General features: G+C 42.3%; 1 protein-coding gene across 2 annotated transcripts in view; it reads left to right on the forward strand.

Annotated features, from left to right (window-relative positions):
• Positions 1-17138: 17138 nt before the first annotated feature.
• ITGA8 (integrin subunit alpha 8) overlaps positions 17139-20719 on the forward strand; it is a 171516-nt gene continuing 167935 nt past the window's right edge. For both annotated transcript variants that reach the window (XR_014817944.1, XM_021064834.2), the window contains exons 1-2: positions 17139-17541; positions 18220-18353. Coding sequence is in view for 1 of the 2 variants with exons in the window: in XM_021064834.2 (XP_020920493.2) it covers positions 17336-17541; positions 18220-18353 (340 nt within the window). In the remaining variant the exon portion in view is untranslated. The remainder of the gene's footprint in view (positions 17542-18219; positions 18354-20719) is intronic.

A 20719-nucleotide genomic window follows, 5' to 3' on the forward strand; every position in this document is an offset into this window, starting at 1 on the left:
TGCGTCTCAGTAAATGAGGACAACAGTAGCACCTACATCATCAGGACTAAACGAAGGCACACATTCCAGTAAAGCTTGTAGCAATAATAAGGGTGCCACACTGTTACCCATCCTTTAGAATGTGGCTTCTAGGGACAGGGAGCTCACCTGCCTTATTCACTGCTGCAACCTCAGTGGCTGGCATATAGAAGGTGTCCGATAAACAAGCGTGGAAAGAATGAATGAATCTCCTTATCTCCGCCTCTCTCAACTCCAGAGGGAAGAAGAGGAAAGAGTTAAGGAAATGAGAGGCCAGTACAGCTGGAGCCAGTCCTTGGTCAAAGGCCAGCACTAAAATCCAGGAGGAACGGGGTTTGGAGTGCTAGATCCACTCCGAGTGTGGTTGGAACAGTGCAGCTGACAGAGTCTGGAAGAGAAGGAGAAGTGTTTGTTAAATTCCATAGTGTGGGCATTTTCTTTCTTTTTCTTTCTGAGCCTGAGAAGCAAAGGATGAAACTGGATCATTTGGTTCAGTAACATAATCTTAAAATAAAATGGAAAATCTGGGAGTTTCTCTGTGGGAAAAGAAAGAACAAGAGGATTCTAAGAAAAAAGACAATAGAGAATTGAATACAAAGACATCTAAAAGTAAATATTGTTTTCAGGGATTTTCAGAGATTCTCTACAGAAAGAGAAAGAAATTGAAAGAGAGCAGAGGAATAAAACTGAAGATGTTTTAAACATGGGGACTGCATGCATCTTTTTTTTGCTCTTTAGGGCCGTACATGTGCCATATGGAGTTTCCCAGGCTAGGGGTCAAATTGGAGCTGTAGATGCCAACCTACACCACAGCCACAGCAACACCAGATCCAAGCCGTGTCTTCAACCTACACTACGGCTCACAGCAATGCTGGAGCCTTAACCCACTGAACAGGGCCAGGGATGGAACTCGTGTCCTCATGGATACTAATCAGGTTCATTACCACTGAGCCACAATGAGAACTCCTCTTTTTTTTTTTTTTTTTTTTTTAATGACCATGCCCACAGCATATGGAGTTCCCAGGCCAGAGACTAAATCTGAGCTATAGCTGTGACTGACACTATAGCTGTGGCAATGCTGGATTCTATAACCCTCTGCACTAGGCTGAGGATTGAACCCCCATCTCTGCAACAACTTGAGCACCACAGCAGGAATTCTGCATCTTTAAATTATACCTACAGGGATTCCTTATTCAAACAGATAAGCATGCTCAATTTCCCTCTGGTTCTCCCCCACCTTAAGTCTTTGTCTGCCGGGCTTCTGCCAAGATGTGGCAGAATATTGACTGCAAAAAATGGGTCCTGCTCAATGAGAAGAAAAAACCTAAGCTAAACTCTGCTCCCAAGATAAAGAAAGTGAATATTCACTTTGGTATATTCAGAGAAACAATATAAAACAGAAGTCCTGTGGAAGACAACAAATGTACCAGTTTTCATTTTTAAGTAGACTTACAGAAAACTTAGCAAAAAAAAAAAAAAAAGTACAGGTAGTTTCTGTATATACCCTCTTCTCAGCAGCCCGTGTTAAGATCTAACATTAGGGAGTTCCCATCGTGGCTCAACAGAAACAAATCTGACTAGCATACATGAGGATGCAGGTTTGATCCCTGGCCTCGCTCAGTGAGTTAAGGATCTGGCATTGCCCTGAGCTGTGGTGTAGGTTGCAGACATGGCTTGGATCCCACGTTGCTGTGGCTGTGGTGTAGGCCAGCTGCAACAGCTCCAATTGGACCCCTAGCCTGGGAATCTCCATATGCCACAGGTACAGCCCTAGAAAGACAACAACAACGACAAAATATTAACATTAGTATGATGCATTTGTCACAACTAATGGAATATTGATACATTGTTATTAATGACAGCTCATACCTTTTTCAGATGTCTTCAGTTTTTCCTAGTCATTTATCGGCTCCAGTATTCCATCCAGGGTCCCACATCACAGTCAGTCATCATGTTTCCTTAGGATCCAAATTTTTTTATTTTAATTTTTTTCCACCACCCCCACAGCAAGTTCCTGGGCCAGGGATCAAATCTGAGCTGCAGCTGCAACCTACACCACAGCTGCTGCAATGTCAGATCCTTAAACCACTGTGCTACAGTGGGAACTTCTATTTTTTTTATTTTTTTAAATAAATTTAATTGGAGTATAGTTGACTTACAATATTGTATTAGTTTCAGGTGTACAGCAAAGTGAATCATACCCATTCTTTTTTCCCCATATAGGTTATTACAGAATATTGAATAGATTTCCCTGTGTTCGGCAGTAGATCCCTATTGGTTATCTATTTTATACAGTGTATGTGAGTTAATCCCATCCTCCTAATTTATCCCTTCCTCCCCATATTTTCCCCTTTGGTAACCATACATTTGATTTCAAAATCTGTGAGTTTGTTTCTGTTTTATAAATAAGTTCTGTATAATTTTATTAGATTCCACATATATGTGATATCATATATTTGACTTCACTAGAATGATAATCTCTAGACCCATCCATGTTGCTGTGAATGGTATTATCTCATTCTTTTATATGACTAATGTTCCAATATATTATATTAATATATATATTATTTATATATATATATATAGCTTCTTAATAAATTCATCTGTCGGACATTTTCCCATATCCTGGCTATTGCAAATACTGTTGCAATTAACATTGGGGTACATGTTTTGTTTTGAATTATGGTTTTCTCTGGATATGAAACTGATAGCACTAATGGCCTGAACTGGGACTTGAACCCATGTGCCAGGACTCGAACCCAGCCTAAACCCAGATTGGGACTTGAACCCACAGTTTTAAATTAGAATCACTCACACAGTGTCTGCACTCACTGAGGTTCAGGTTCTTCATGCCTCTGAGCAGAAGGAATTCAGTGAGACAAAGTGATAGGCAGGAAATAGGTTTATTAAGATAGGATGCTTGTGAGAAATGCAAGCAGGCAGGCATGGAAGCTCTGCCCCAAGGATCCAGTGGGCTACAGTTTTATCATCCAAGGTGAGTGGGGGTCGGAAAAGAACACCTCTTCCTTTCTGGAAATAGTAGCTCCTCCTTGGTATTCGGGAAGGTGTGTATTCAAATCAGCAGAAGGGCAGTCCTCAAACTCCTGCCCTTGGTCTGAATCTGAATGCAGGTCTCATCCCATCCCCCCATCCAAGGATCTGAGGCAATTGGAGTACTTCCACTGGTCAAGCAAGCCTGCCTTGTTCAGATGGCTTTTTTGAGCAATTATTAACTTACAACGATCTCCCAAAGTCCCCTAGGTTTCCCTCTCTCTGATTCTTTATTGGGACTTCTACAACTACCCATGCCTACTCCATCCCTATCAGATATATCCAGGAGTGGGATTGCTGGATCATACAGTAATTCGATATTTAGTTTTTTAAGGAACCTCCATACTGTTCCTTAATAGTAGTGGTTATACCAATTTACATTCCCACCAACAGTGTAGGAGGGTTCCCTTTTCTCCACACTACAGCATTTATTGTTTGTAGACTTTTTAATGATGGTCCTTCTGACTGGTACAAGTTGGTACCTCATTGTAGTTTTGATTTTCATTTCTCTAATAATTAGTGATACAGAGCATCTTTTTATGCACTTCATGGTCGACTACAACAGGTTTTTAGACTTTGCTCTCTTGTAGCAACCTTGACACTTTGGATCCATACTAATCAGATATTTTGGAAAGTGTCCTTCAATTTGGGTTTGCCTAATGTTTTTCTCTTGATTCAACTGGGATTATAGTTTTGGGGAGGAAGACCACAGAGGTAAAATCCACGTCATATCAGGAGTACTTTATTGACATGAATTACTTCTGATGAGGTCAATATTCTGTTCTTTCACCCCCTTTCTATACTCTATCTTTGGAAGAAACTCATTGAACGCAGTGTAGGACATTGCTCTCCATATCCTTAAAGGGGTACTGTCCACATAAACCTTTCTAAAAATTCTAGTGTATCAGAATTTGTCTCTTCTCCCCATGTATTTCTTTGTTCAATCATTTATACTGTTATGGACTCACATTAATCTAGTAGTGTTGCCATAACAAAATCGCACAGACTGGATGACTTCAACAACAAAAACTTATTTTCTTGTCATTCCGACCGTGGAATGACATAATGTCCAAGATCAGGGTAACAGTAGGGTTGGTTTTTGATGAGACCTCTCTCCTCATTTTGCAGAGTGTCACCTTCTCACCTGTCCTTACTTTGCACAAGATCTCTGGTGTCTCTTCCTCTTAAAAGGACACTAGTCCTACGGGATCAGGGCCCCACCCTTAGGACCTCATTTAGCCTTATTTAGTTCCTTAAAGCCCCTATTTCCAAATATAGGATCATTGGGGTTTAGGGTTTTGGCAAAAAAAATTTTTGAGGGGGGACATGATTCAGGCCATTCACAGGGCTCATAATTCTTTATTTTAGACTTTGGGATATAATCCAATACTATGCTAATTGTTTTGTTGTTCAAGTAGCCATTGGGAGCTCTTTCAGTTGACTCTTGTGTTCCCTTGACATTCCCCATTGGTTTGGGGAACTTCCTTATTTTCTCCACTGAAAGATACCCAGGTTAATCTGGTATATTACCTGCTCCAGCCCTAGAATCAACTGGCTCTCCAAGGGACCTGGGTTCTTCTATTGGAGAATGCTGTAGAAGCCCAGATCTGGTTCCTGGGTTTGCTTGTTGCTACTGCGTGCAGTTGCCTCCAGGCCTCCTCAGCAATAGCATGTCTTTTAGTGCTCCTTATTTTGACTTTTCACACAAATTTGATGATAGTCTTGTCCCAAACCTAGAAAAGAGAAATGGAGTAATAGAAAAAGTTAGTTCTTTGGAATCAGATAGACAGTCTATAATTTATTCTCAGGTTTCCTCACTTACCAGACATGTAACCTCCTGCAAGTTACTTAAACCCATAAAGTTTAGGTTTCCTCGTTCAAAAAATGGAACATTTAAAAATATGTGAAAAGAGGAGTTCCTGTTGCAGTGCAGCAGAATCGAATCTGACTAGGAATGACGAGGCTGAGGGTTTGATCCGTGGCCTTGCTCAGTGAGTTAAGGATCCAGCATTGCTGTGAGCTGTGGTATCGGTCGCAGACGTGACTTGGATCTGGCATTGCTGTGGCTCTGGCGTAGGCTGGTAGCAACAACTTTGATTAGACCCCTAGCCTGGGAACCTCTATATGCCGTGGCTGTGGCTCTAAAAAGACAAAAAAAAAAAAAAATGTTAAAAGAGATTGTGTACATAAAGAGCAAAGCAAAGCATTAGTTCATGACCAGTAAGTATTAGTCACCCCTTAGCATAAACGGGCCACCTATTATGTCTGCAATTGGGTCCTTTTGAGCAAGAGATAATTGCTTTGCTAAATATTTTTCTCTACATGCAAAATCCAATGCAAGGATTAAGATTCCTATTTATCCAGATTCTGTTCTGTATGTCAGACTATTGGACAACTCTAAATTGGGTTAGAGTAATTACTTCAAATTAGACATATCTGAAACTAAATTATTTTCCCTAAACCAAGCCCCACATTAGATTTTTACATTTCTAAAAGGAGTACCGTAATTTACCCCAGTTATCCAGATTTAAACTCTGATAATCCCAGACTAGATACTTCAGACTAATCCTCCTGCTTAGTGTACTTTTAAAATATTGACAAAGTACTTTTTTTCAGTAGTCTTAAAGATGTTGGAGCATTTATAAGTCACTAAGGACTTTTCAAGCCAATGTCCAAGAGAAGAAGGAAATTCAGAGTTGGTAGCCAATATCTGGAGCCATTTTTCTCTAGAAGAATTTTCTATGCTTCCAATGAAATGGAATATTGAGAGGTTAGGATTCCCTTGGGGCTAAGGGAATAAACATTATAACCCATGGTCTTGCAAGGAGGTTGTTCGATGGCAAATACTCCATATTTAACATTGAGTCTCTAAAAGTCTATACTCCAAGACTGAGGATGGATTGGAAACAGACTGTCCTTCCAGAAACCGAAGACCAGCTTTAGGTCTTTTCAATTCCCTGGAAATTGATTAAAATGAATGAGTAGTAGTATTGATCATAGAAGCCTGCCAGAAATAAGTGTTAAATTCTATCTAAGTGAAGATAGCATCATTACAGGCCTCAAATTACTTACCAGTTTTTCATATATAATATCTGGCATTTAATTCTTCAAAAATATTCTTATGTGAGAGGCACCCAAGGAAACAAGGTAATGTAGCTGAAACACAAGAGAAACAACAGATCACATTAAGAAAACTCTCCCCCACAATTCACATAATAGATTTAATAGACACAAGCTCTAAAATAACTCTGAAAAGGAGTTCCATCATGGCTCAGTGGTTAATGAACCCAACTAGCACCCATGAAGACTCGGGTTCAATCCCTGCCCTCACTCAATGGGTTAAGGATCTGGCGTTGCTGGTGTATGTCACAGATGTGGCTTGGATCCCGAGTTGCTGTGACTCTAGCATAGGCCAGCAGCTGTAGCTCCAATCTGACCCCTAGCCTGGGAAACTCCATAAGCTGTGGGAGCAGCCCTAAAAAAAAAAAATAAATAAAGTGTATGGAGTTGCTCAATGCAATTGCTCATACAATGAATTTGTTAAAAAAGAAAACGCTGAACGTAGTCTATAAAAATAAAATATGGCAATTCTATAACTTAAGGATATGCTAACCAAAGTTTAGAATTTGATGGACAAATTTGGAAGCAGATTAGTCACAATTATGGAGATAATCAGTTAATTAGAAGATAAATCAGAAGAAAAATATTAAGATAAAACGTACAACTAAACAGATGGAAAATATAAAAATAAAATAATAGAGGCTATACTGTGAGAAGGTCAAATATACACTAATTGGAGTCTCAAAAGATGAGAGACAGCAGGAAAAAAATATTTGAAGAGATAATAACTGAGATTTTTTTTTAAAGATGAAATATATTAACCCACAGATTTAAGAAGTTGTATACCTCAACAAGTAGAAATAAGGAGTTCTCATCGTGGCACAGTGGTTAACGAATCTGACTAGGAACCATGAGGTTGCGGGTTCGGTCCCTGCCCTTGCTCAGTGGGTTAACGATCCAGCATTGCCGTGAGCTGTGGTGTAGGTTGCAGACACGGCTCGGATCCCGCATTGCTGTGGCTCTGGCGTAGGCCAGTGGCTACAGCTCCCATTCGACCCCTAGCCTGGGAACCTCCATACGCCATGGGAGCGGCCCAAAGAAATAGCAAAAAGAAAAAAAAAAAAAAAAAAAAAGAAGTAGAAGTAAAAAGAAAATCACAACTACTAGACACGTCATTTTTTTGTTTCGTTTTGTTTTGTTTTGTTTGTATTTTTAGAACCACACCTTTGGCATATAAAAGTTCCCAGGCTAGGGGTTGAATCAGAGCTGTAGCCTCTGGCCTACACCACAACCACAGAGACACAGGGTCCAAGCTGTGTCTGAGACCCACACCACAGCTCACAGCAACACCGGATCCTTAACCCACTGAACAAGGCCAGGGATTGAACCTGAATCCTCATGGATACTTGTCAGATTCATTTCTACTGAGCCATGACAGGAACTCCAAAACCCAAACTTTTAACTACCCATAACCACTCCATTGTACCATCCTAATTCTGACCATTATTTTTTTCACAAGTAGACTGATAAAATTTTGCATCTATTTTCATTTCTCCCTCATTTACATAACTGTCAAATTAATATTCCCCAAACAGCATTTGCTATCCAAAAAATACTCAGAATTTTTTGGTAACCCTCTGTAATCTGCTATTGCCCAAAGGAGTATTAATTGAGAAGGCTCATTACTAAGACAGTGGGACACAGTGGGTACCCAAGGTCCCCGCTGAAGTGCAGGCACGTGGGGATAGTCAAAAGGACAGATAACCCCATTAGTAATCTATTACCAATTAGAAGTTATAAGTAATAGTAGTGACTAACACACCTACACTGCTTTTCATACAGCTTGTGATATAAGTTTATGTATTTTAACTCACTTAGTCCTCATGGATGCATATGATATACTGTTAGCATCTGCATTTTACCATGAGGGAAACTGAGGCACAGAGATGGTACATGTCTTGCCCACAGTCATAGAGGTAAGTGGCAAACCTGAGGTATGGACCCAGCTGTCTGGCTCCAGCACTCATATTCCTTTTTTCTTTCTTTGTTTTTAGGGCTGCACGTGTGGCACGTGGAAGTTCCCAGGCTAGGTGTTGAAATGGAGATGCAGCTGCCAACCTATGCCACAGCAATGCCAGATCCGAGCTGCCTCTGAGACAAACACCTTAACCCACAGAGCGAGGCCAGGGATCAACCCAGATCCTCATGGATACTAGTTGGGTTCTTAATCCACTCTCCCAGAACTCATATTCTTAACATCTACATTATACTGCCTCTACACATATGAGCAACACTGGTTCCTAAACAGAATCCTAATATAACTGAGCTGAAAACAAGGATTTAGAGCTCAAGAGGGAAATGCTAACTGTGTTAAGGGCTAATCTCTCACCTCCCAAGAGTGAGATAGATGCAAGTGATGCAATCACTCTGAGACGAAGTGCTAGACAGCAATCGTAAAATTACTATAAAAAGAATTACATTGTAGAGCCCTTCTCTCCCTAGGATTATCATTATTTCCATGATTTGGTGTGATAACTACTGGCACAAGTTTTTCGGGGATTTCATAGGAAGTTACTCTTATATCTTTTTTAAACAAGTCCCCCCTTGCAAATCAGTTGAAAAACAGCTAAGCTTAATCCATTTGGTTTAGTTTTCCCCTTCCAGTAATGCTACTTGGCATCTTTCTTTTTTCTTTATGAGAATATTTTAACTTTCATCTGCTGGTTTTAATTTAACTTGTCATATTTCTATTTTTTTACGCATGTGCCCAGAGGCCTTTGGGAAAAGGACACATTTTTTAATAAGTTGAAACAATAGAAGCCAGAAAGGTCAACTTAAGCCAATTAGTCACGTTTTAGGCAATCTAAGCAGACGACAAGAAATTCACTTCCAACCTTCCAATTGTTCTCTTGAAGACTGCTAACCCTGGGAGCAGACTAGGGCATTCCTTCACAGAGAGAATTAAAGTGATCAAGGCCATGGGCACATATAACTTACTGTCACGGTAATTAGAAGGCCTTTTTATCTAAGTTATACAGATGGCAAAATGCATGGATGCCATAGGAGACATATGGCATTTTATAGAGGCACTAAATGTTTTAACTTGATAACATGTCTTGGCATAGATGAATTTTTCTAAGTCAGTGGCCCCAGACCAAGCCCTCATTTTCCAGATCTGGATGAGCAGAGTAATAACCACATCTTTCTTTAAAAGTTGCATCACTGGAGTTTCCACTATGGCACAGTGGGTTAAGAATCCCCCTGCAATCGCTTGCCTCCCTGCAGAGGTACAGATTCAATGCCCAGCTGGGTGCAGTGGGTTGAAAGGATCTGGTGTTGCCACAGCTGCAGTGTAAGTTATAGGGGCAGTGTAGGTTGCAGCTGCAACTTGGATTCTATCCCTGGCCTGGAAACTTCCATATGCCACAAGTGCCACCATAAGAAAAAAAGTTGTGTCATTTACCAGTTCATTTTAGTCTTTGGTTTGTCATGTGGCTATGTTCTTATTTGAAGGAAAATTTTCTCCTAAAACTTTCCACACCCATTCTTCTCCAAGGACACTCTGTTGGTTTTGCTCCTGGCATTTATCCATTTAATTATATTCTTATTTGGCTGTTCTCTCCTCACTAGATCATAAGCTCCTTGAGAGAAGACCTTAAATTCCCAATTGTATCTCAGGGCTAACACAGTACCTAAGACATAGCTGGTGCCTACATCAGTTAATGGGATATAAAGGATGAATAAACACATAAAAAGTTAGGGAGGCCAATGAGATTGAGTAGAACACAGTCCTTGCATGAGTGACATGGAGATGGGATTTGCATTGTGCAGGCATCTGGGAAAATAGGCAATACTGTTTTTATGGGCAACTTCCTTCCTTCCCTTCCTCCTTCCTTCTTCCTGTATTTCCGCCCTCTCTGTCTCTCTTCTTCTTTTTTCCTTTTTCACCTGACTTCCAAAGCTATAACAAGAAAATAAAGATGGTGGTAAAGGTGGGAGAGACCAACTCAAATTTGGGAACTTCTACATGAAAAGGTCATCTAAATCATGGTAAGACGAAATCATTTTTTCACAAGAAATTCCCCCATATTGTGAAAGGATCACAGACACTAGAGGGCAGTTCTAGATACCTTCATGGTAACTTCCAACCACAGAATAAGCACAGCAACCTCATCTGGGGTTTAAAACACACTCGGGTCACCAATCAGATGCTCCAGCCTTCACTTTCCCCATGATGGGACCACTTCTCCATGACTCCCCCACCCGTTTGTAGGAGACCTTTGGTATCTCACCTGAGTCCTTCAGCCTCTCCCAAGAGCTGAATGAAGAAGTGTCAAGATGCTGCAGAAGGCCATAGCTGCTGTCTCCCCCTGGAACCCACAGCTCTGGCTGCTGCCCTTGTCCTGGGTCCGCAGAGGTCTCTGCAGCATGGTGTTCACAGAAAACTCTGCTTTCAAGTCCTAGTGCAGTGGGCTGAATGTTTGTGTTCAGCAGCACCCCCCGCCCCCCGACTCCTTGTCTCCAAATTTGTATGTTGAAATCCCAACCCAAAATGGGATAATACTAGAAGGGGGGATCTTTGAGAGGACGTGAGGGTAGAGCTCCATGATGGAATTAGCGCCTTGTAATAGGAACCCAGGGAGTTCCCGCTGTGGCACAAGGGGATCAGCAGCGTGTCTACAGTGCCAGGACAAAGGTTCAATCCCCAGCCTGGCACAGTGGTTAAAGGATCCAGTGTTACTGCAAATGCAGCGTAGGTTGGGATCTGATTCCTGGCATGGAAACCCCATATGGCTCAGGGCAGCCAAAATAGAAAATGATTTTTAAAAATTTAAAAATAAAAAGTAGGAGATCCTGTTGTGGCTCAGCAGTAACAAACCCGACTAGTATCCATGAGGACACGGTTCAATCCCTGGCCCTACTCAGTGGGTTAAGGATCTGGCGTTGCCATGAATTGTGGTGTTGGTGGCAGACATGGTTCAGATCCTGCATTACTGTGGCTGTGGCTCCAATGTGACCCCTAGCGTGGGAACTGCCACACGTCCCAGGTACAGCTCTAAAAAAGACAAAAAAGAAAAAAAAGTAAAAAATTAAAGGCGCTCTAGGGGACTTTTCACCCCCTTTCTGCCACATGAGAATACAATAACTTGGCAGTCTGCAAACTGGAGAGGACTCTCATGCGGATTCAACCACAGTGGCATCTTGATTTTGGATCCCAGCCTTCAGAATTGTGAGAAATAGATTTCTGTTTTTGTTTGTTTATTTGTTTTAGCTGCACCTACAGCATACAGAAGTACCTTAAGCAGGAGTTCCTGTTGTGGTGCAGCAGAAATGAATCTGACTAGTATCCATGAGGACACGGGTTCGATCCCTGGCCTGGCTCAGTGGGTTAGGGATCCGGTGTTGCCATGAGCTGTGGTAGGTCGTAGACATGGCTCTGTGTGTAGGTCAGCAGCTACAGCTATGATTCAGCCACTAGCCTGGGAAACTCCATATGCTATGGGTGTGGCCCTAAAAAAAAGAAAAGAAAAGAAAGAAAGAAAAGAAAAAAATAAAAAGAGACTGAGTCAGAGTCTGGTTTTGACTAGTGGGAATTTTCCTTCAGCTGAACCAACTGTTGACTGTGCTTTAACATCTGCCAGCACGGGGACCACTGCGGTGACCCTTTTGACATAAAAGTGGCTAATAAAATTGTGAAGGGAAATCATAAAAGAGAATTACAAACAAAATTATCAAAAAGAAAAAAAAGAAGATTTTACTACAATGGTATTCACCCTCCGGGGACCAGAATAGAAAATGTGTAGACATAGGCTTATGCCAGCAGAGACTCTTGACAGACTGAAAAGGGTTTTTTTGCCCAAAGTATTTTCACCAGGTTTTACTGGTCAGTGGCTTCTAATATCATAGAACACTGAGTCCAGTTGGGCAAAAAACAAAGCAAAAAACAAACACACAAAAATCCCCTGAGATCACTTCAAATACCCAAAACACCAGAAGAGATTGAAAAACTTCTTTCCATTTTTGGTGCATTCATGTTTAAAGTGGATGGACTCTTTGAGAACATTTTGTTTTTACGTTGGCTTATTTTGTAGAGGGTTTAATGAACATATTAAAAATGTGGTTGTAGTCAGGATATAATCGGGTGGGGGCTTTCCCACCCCTTGATTTGAAGGCAGGATCACTTTTTATCATATAAAGAGATAGCTTTAAACATAGTGGGAAATGGTAATTGGTTATTAGGTTACAAACATTTGGTCTTCTGTTAAAAGTTAGGCACTAATGGTTAAATGTTACAACATCTCTATTTTTAAGTACTTTGTACATGGCTACAACCCAGAGAGCATTTTTCCCCCCCTGTGGTACTCCTTACTTATTTATTTTTGGAAAATTTGGGCCAAATCTATTCCATCTTTGACCTCTGGGTTCTTTTCTTTTTAGGGAAACAGCTAAGAATACCTTTCTCAGTATCAAATATACAGACACACTCACATGCATGATAAACAATTCCCAGACTTGCTTTTCTGACAAATAAATCAGTGCTAGTAGATCTTTAAAATGTCAAACTTCTCATTCAGCACAAGACCTGTCACTGTCCATGTGCTTCTCTGGTGATACCCCAGATCTTACTGACTGGCATGGTTCCCATGTGTCAGAATAGTGAAATGTACAAGACACCTATTCAGACCTATTCTGTCCCTGTAATTATGGCAGATGGAATTTTTTTTTTCAGGGGGCGGGGGCTGGCTTCTTGGGAGATGGACTAGTCTCCCAGGTTTATGTCTCCCCAGGAGGTCAAAGAGCTGCAAGTTAGTTTGCTTTCGTCTACTCTTTGACTACCTAGTTGCCACCAAACCTTTTTCCAGGACCTTGTAGAAAAGTATACAGCTATGTTAAGCCACTTTTCAGTCACTACTCATGGTAGTGGCATAACGCAGCTGTGTACTTTCCTAAGTACAATTTTTCCAGTCACTACTCAAAGGGCCAGCACAGAAGAGCTTACTGCTTTAGAAAGGTGCCTTCTCATTATTGCCGTAACTTACAAAAATAGACTTAGAGACTGTATAGCATGAGGAACTGGTGGTGGCACCTGTCCTGGGTTCAGATCATAGCACTTCCTTGCTCTGTAAATCTGTATATGCTTGTACCCCTCTAAACCTTACTGCCCTCACTTGTAAAGTGGAAAGTAACACTGCTAAGAATACAGACTCATGACATACATCAAGAACAAGAGTGTTATTTAGGAATATGAAGTAAAATACTGGGTCACGCAACAACAAAATATATAAGCCCTGGACAAGCTGCAGCATCAAAACCACCTGGGAACTATTTAGAAATTCTCATTCTTGGGCCTCACTCCAGATTTACTAATAATAAGTTCTACAGATAAGGACTAACAATCTATGTTTCAATAAGCTCTCCAGATGATTCTGCCACAGTGTGATGTTTCAAAGTCATCTTCTAGAAAAACACTCATTGGGGTTCCTGCTGTGGCTCCGTGGGTTAAGGACCCAACCTTGTCTCTGTGAGGATGTGGGTTTAATCCCTGGCCTCGCTCAGTTGTTTAAGGATCTAGTGTTGCCACAAGCTGTGGGACAGGTCACAGATGCAGCTCAGATTCAGTGTTGCCTTGGCTGTGGCAGAGGTTGCAGCTGTAGTTCTAATCCAACCCTGGCCAAGAACTTGTATATGCTGTGGGTGCATCTGTAAAAAGGAGAAAAGAAAAGAAAAGAAAAGAAAAAAAAAGAAAACTCATTCCCATTGTGAACCAAAGTGAATATCTGACTCTTTCCCTCAGCTTATTTCTCTCTCTATCCTCTGCCTCTTGTTCCTCCACCCACTTCATCAGCCAAAAAAGTTTTTATTAAGCACTGATTAGCTCCCACGTTGTGGCAAATGCAGAGGATGAAATAAAGAAGGCATTGCTGTATTCCTTCAGAATTATTTCATACCTTCAATTAGAAATAGAAGAACAAAATTACGTACTTTGAAAAAAAATAAGTGTGGTCTTAGAAGAAATAATATGTCTCCAATTATGTGGCAATAAGCAGAATTTTCTTTTCCACCTACCACCTACCCCATCTTGAATTAATAGATTAGGAACATGCTGGAAATATCACAAGGCAAGAGAGTAACAAAAAGGGGATACCCTGGTGATATGCTGCTTTACACAAGCCAAACATTTTATAATATCACACTACTTCTGCCCAGTAAATCAGGCCAAAGGCACATCTAGAATAATGCTATTACTTTCCACCTATTTAGGTGCTCCATTCTAACCTAAGACTTGCCTGCAATAGGATGAATTTCCAAATTTCAGTTTGCCAGTGTCAGCAAATGATGGAGTCGAGGTTATCCCTCAGCCTCAACAGTCTTCCACAGCACTCCATATTCCTATGTGTATATTGCACATCAATTACTCATTGAAATTTCTCTGGGGGGAACATCATTTTTATTAACAATAGTAACCTGATTCGGAGCAGCAGACTTCAATATCCAACATAAGTGGGCTCTTGGACTGAGAAAAAAGTTTTCTACCCTCTCCTTTTAAATCCTTGTCTGGGAAAGAACTATCCAGTTAGGAAATGATCCAGATGCGATGATTTTCTAGGTAATCTTCTGATAGCTTATGTGGTTTTACCCTTTTTATAGGGATGAGATGCGCAAAGATTAAAACATCCAATGTAAATCAGTCTCGCAAGTGGGTTCTGGTGTAAGAGAGATGAGGAAGTTGAGCTTTCCAGTGGGAGCAGAGGATTTTCTGGGGAGGAACTCCCCCATCTGCATAGAGCCTTGCTCTGAATCACAGTTATGCTTCCAGCTTCTCGGGGGATCCCACGCCTGTAACATTCTGAATAGGTCCAGCATCTAGCTCACCATCTACCTCCCATCCTGCTCTCCTTACCCCATGACTACCTTTGTGATTCTCCTTCCTAATTCCATACCTGCAGACTCACCTTGGGCTCACCGTCACTCTCATTCTGCCATCCATCTTCTGGTCCTTTCTACTGGTTAACATTGTAGCTTCCCCCACCCCACCCCACCCCCGCCGGCTTCCCTTCCTTCTGTTAATCATGCTGAGGTCCCCATCACCCAGCGCCTTTGGGCAATAGCTGCATTGCTTACTCTTTCTTCTAATGACTGACTGCCTCTCCCCAACACACACACACACACACACACACACACACACACACACACACACACACACACACATCCTCCACTGAACACTTAGAATCCCAGTGGGTAGTCATGCCTTTGCTGTAGAATCAGCTCCCTTTGACTCAATAAATGTTCCTGTTGGCGAAGCAGGTTAAGGAGCTGGCGTCGTCACTGCTGTGGTTTGGTTTACTGCTGTGGCTTGAGTTGAATCCCTAGCCTGGAACTTCCACATGCCGGCCTGGCCAAAAAAGAAAAAAGAAGGAAAAAAAAAAGTTCTTAGGGATTTCCTGTCATGGCACAGTGGAAATGAATCGGACTAGGAGCCATGAGGTTGCGGGTTCGATCCCTGGCCTCGCTCAGTGGGTTAATGATCTGGCATTGCTGTGGCTGTGGCATAGGTTGGCGGCAACAGCCTCGATTAAACCCCTAGCCTGGGAACCTCCATATGCTGTGGGTGTGACCCTAAAAAGACAAAAAAAAAAAAAAGTTTTTGAAATTCCATTGTGGATCAGTGGAAATGAATCCGACTGGTGTCCATGAGGATGCAGTTGGTTCAATCCCTGGCCTCGCTTAGGGGGTTAAGGATCCCATGCTGCCCTGAACTGTGATGTAGGTCACCGACACAGCTTGGATCTGGGGTGGCTGTGGCTGTGGCATTCTGAATCAACCCCTAGCCTGGGAACTTCTCTATGTCATGGGTGCAGCCCGAAAAAGAAAAAGAAAAAGAAAAAAAAGGGTCTTATCATGAAGGTCTTCTTTCTCAAGAGGTCCACCCCTAATTCTCACTGCTTCCTAACCCACAATTTTATTCTAATCTCTTGCACCAGCATTTCATCCCAGCCTTCCTGTCTTTAATACTTTCCCTCAATTACCCCACCCACAATGTCTGAAGTCAAGCTTCCTATTCAAATTTCTACTTAAATCTATCAACAAATCTCCTTAAAATACTTTGGAACCTATTCACCTCTCCTGTCTCTGCGCTTCTTTTCTATTTAACCCCAGCGCTACCCGGGTTAACACTTAATTGCTCCCTATCCCCATCAGTCCTGTTTTCTTGGAAGATCACCTGTCAAAGGGCTTTTTCACCAGGTTTCTCTTCTGTCTTCTCCTCCCACTGATCCTTTGCTCCCTCCCCCAAGCACAAGACACAGAAAGAGACCAGGAACCCCCCATGGATTGGAACTGGTTTGAACTCCTCCAGAATCCAACCCACACTTCCACCCCTGCTGATGGTTAACTGGAAATTCCAACCTTCTCAACTCTGCCAGTCTTCATCACAATGATACAGGGTCACCGGATTTAGAACTAAGTCATTTAAGAAGACCCACCTGCCTTTGAGAAAGCCCTAAATAAAATCTCCAGGATGGCTTTGTTTATTAGTTACCTCTGCTAAGAGGTAGGCAGAGGTGAGAAAGCATTGTTGGATTTAAACTTTAATTCTTAGTCACACAAGCAAAAGATGCCTTCAGGTTGGCAGACGTGATGTAAAACCGTGGGTTTTGTTTTTTGGTTTTTTGCCTCTCTCGTGGCGAGGTATGCTTTCACATTCTAACGTTTGGGAGACACTGGAGCATACCCTCACCCAGTGCGTTGGGTTGGAGGGCGGGTGGGACCTTGCTTCCTAAAGCAGTGGCTTGAGTTGTCCTGTGTGAGGCTCAGATCGTTCTTCAGATCCACTGCAGTAGAAAGATTGGTGGCTGGACTCTGGCGCCTGGGGCGGGCCACCAGCGGGGGCGAGGGCGACCCTGAGTCCCCGACTCCGGCTCGTAGTGTTCAGATCTGCCGCTAGGAGGCGCCGCGAGCGCGCTGGGCCCTCGCCCGCTGCCAAAGGAGGGATTGGATCCCCTCGGCCAGTCCCCGAGCCACGGGATCAGGCGGCAAGCAGACGGCTGGGGACGCGCGGCGCAGCGCCCAGGTCTGTCACCGCGGACACGCTGCGCGCACCGACCCGGGACGCGGGCATCTGGGCCGGCGAGCCTCCAAGCCTGCAATTTCTCGTCCGGTATCCTCGACTCACCCTGCCCATTGAGCACCGCCCGGGTGGAGGGCGATGTCTGCTCGAGCCCGCTGCAGTCTCCGGGATAGCCGGGCGCCGCTGCTCGCGCCCCTCTGCTGCTTCTCTGCCGCGCTGGGGATGCTGTGGTCCCCGGTCTCGCAGGCGTTCAACTTGGACGTGGACAAGCTCACCGTGTACAGCGGCCCCGAGGGCAGCTACTTCGGCTACGCGGTGGACTTTCACATACCTGCGGCTCGCACGTAAGTCCCCCAGGGCGTGCGTGGATGGTCCCCACCCCAGGCTGGGTATCTGACCCTCTGCCGGGGGACCCGCGCCTGTCCCCGCAGCCCAGTGAAGGCGATTTCCGAGAGTCCATCCCACTGCCCACTTGGGGTCCCTTCTGACTCCCGCCACCAGCATCTTCTCTCCCTGCTAGATGTGCCTTGTGAACTAAGAACTGGAGACACTTGCCTAGAATGCGAATGGCCCGGGGAGTTCCTGGGACAAAGACTCAAGCATCATGCAAAGGGGAAAAGGGGACCTTACAGACTCAAGCCAGTTAAAACAGCGACCACAACACGGTCTGTTTATACATAGCCTGTAACAATTAAGTGTCTGGGCGCAAGTGCTGTCTGCTGCAAGCAGCTGGGCTCTGTCCTTTGCTTCCCACCCCCCACCCCCCACCTCTTAACTCACTGTATACAGAGCTCCACCTAGAGAAGAATTGGGACCCTTTGCACCCTATTCCAAACTAGGTTTCAGCAGCCCGTAGGTTTCCAAGAGGAAATCAAGTTTGGCAGTCGGTCCCCGTCATAAATACGTTTCTGCCCGGACCCCCGACCCACGTCTCGGTGGGCCGGCTGGCAGCTCCAGACACTGCATCGCCTGGGCTCAAGTTGATGATTCTCAAGGAGTGCTTTCCTCTAACCCTTTCGCAGGGCGAGCGTCTTGGTGGGGGCGCCCAAAGCCAACACCAGCCAGCCTGACATCGTGGAAGGGGGAGCTGTCTACTACTGCCCTTGGCCAGCGGAGGGTTCCGCCCAGTGCAGGCAGATACCCTTTGACAACACCAGTAAGTGATTATTTGTCATTCTCAACTGTGGGTCTTGGTTTCAAAGAGCCAGGAACGTGCGGGAGTCCACTCGCCCACTTTCTTTGTATTCTTTTGGCTTGTCTGACGGATCTGTGTTGTGGGCAGTGAGAAATCAGAGACATTTCTGATTTCTAGAGAAATCAGCTTTTTAAAGCCTGAGTGGAGGGGAGGAAAATGTTGAGTGAACACCAAAGAGGGCGTTTTGACCTTGGGTATGTGAACGCATCCTAGTGCCTTCTGTTTCCTTGTGATCCTGAGATAAGCATTTTCACCGGGAGTGGATGCTTTGGAGAAAAGACAAATGTTATGCCCTAACCTTGATAATGGAGACAGTTTAGTTGCTTCCACAGCACAAATCTGCGGAAGCAACCAAACTTGGCATTTCCAGTGCCCCAACTCCAGAGACAAGAGTCAGCTGCTACCAACGTAGCCATCAGTCCATGTTGCTCTTTAATTCTTTACAGAAAGAAAGAATTTTCTTTCAAAATATTGGAGTATGGGATGCAAACTAGTCCTGGCAGAGTGTGGATGGATTACATTCATTTCCAAAATCCCTAGACAGATGTTTCTTATTTAATTAAAGGGAAAATACATTTTAAACAATTCAGGCTGGTTATGTTTCCTCTGGTGTTTTCTCCTTGGGTCTTGAGAAAATAATTTAAACGTAATGCTTTCAAAAACATTAACACTGAATGTTTTAATTTGTACCTCCTAAACTTTGTGAATTCAAAAGGTATACATTATCAGAAAGCCAATACCTCTTTTCAGAAAAATGTGAGTATGTCAACTTGAATCATGTTCTTTGATGAACAATCAGTTCAAATACCTTTTGTACCACACAATTATTTTATGACATCATTCTTCATAGTTGTTACATTAGTATGCGCTAATTTGGAATTTATGTAGAATATCCATTTTCACAGAATTTTGATGAAGTCAGGTGGGTGATATTTATCTGTGACTTTGACTAATTTGCATTTTTTATTTTAAAGGAGGAAATATTTTCAATTTTATGAATATGGAAATCATCAAAGAAAAAAAATCCTGTGTAACCATTACCTTGAATTATGACCAAATTAGGAAATATTTTATAAAAGCATTTTAAAATTGTTTTTCTTATGTGTCTATATATGGTCATAATAGCCCACTTACCATTTTATTAAATAATTTGGTTATTTCATACCAGTTTTTGTAAGCTTTTACTTTAAACTATTGGTAACTGGAAAAATGAAACCACTTGATGTAAATTTGTGAAAGAAATATTTCAAGTAGTTCTTTAATCAGGACTTTAGATGCTACTAATTACTGACTTTTAGCTTGATAATCAGTTTCCTAAATCAGAAAATTAAGGATACGATGAATGGCATTTTACTAATCTGTGTTAAAATCATTTGTATTTTAAAAAGAATTTTAAATGTAAGCCTGATAAATAAAAACATGTATTACTGATGTTATTTGAAGTTAAGGGAAGTTAGCGTTTACATTCTGAGACATGTCTGATGTATTTTTACCAAGACTCAATCTATAGTCATGGGTATGAATTTAGTAACCTTCTAGACTATTCCCATAACATAGCAACATATCAAATCAGGATCCAGTTAGTATATTTTCCCTTTGATAAAGGAAGAATCAGTGTCTGTACAGATAAGTCACACCTGAATACCTTTTTAAGAACTAATCCCAGTAGGTGTCACAGTGTAATGAATGAAAACCAGAGAATACAGACATCCATTTGAATTTTTATAAAGTGACCACTCCCAACCAAAATTTCCAGTGTTAAATTACAGTAGGTAACATTTTCCAAAAGTTCATTCTTAAAGCAACTGTTTGGAGCTTTGAATTCAGTTTCCCATAGAGAACTAATGCTGAAAGATTGTGCTTTGGTTTCCAGAATAACCCACAGGAATGCACTTAACCCTTGCTGTGGCTGAACAAATATATTGCAGTGAGACAGTGGGGGACAACTAGTACCATTTTAGCAGTTAAATAAAATAGGAAAATACTAAGTGTTGGGAAAAAATCAGTGCTCTTCGCAGAAAGAGCAGAGGCTACATGGCATCTCCTGTGCAGTTTCTTGGGAAGACATCTGAATATCTCAAAGGGCTTTAGAGATTAATACTGCTGGTCCTACCCCATGTCTTATTTTACTTCTCAATGGGTGGGTTTCTTTCTTGAGAGTGGCACTCATCCAACTATCTTATATTTGCAGCCATAATCATCATAATTCTAGGATTCATTAACAGAGTAAGAGAAAGAAACAGGGAGATAAATGTTTTTGAAATCACTGAGCAAGAAATGAAAAAAAAAAAAAAGGCTAGGAAGAGAAGGCCACACCATGTTTGTAA

Source organism: Sus scrofa, chromosome 10, assembly GCF_054392235.1.
Source record: "Sus scrofa isolate SSC_HxYL_T2T_F1_AM1 chromosome 10, Sscrofa_HxYL_maternal_Yorkshire_Landrace_v2.0, whole genome shotgun sequence".
NCBI classification, from domain to species: Eukaryota; Metazoa; Chordata; class Mammalia; order Artiodactyla; family Suidae; genus Sus; species Sus scrofa.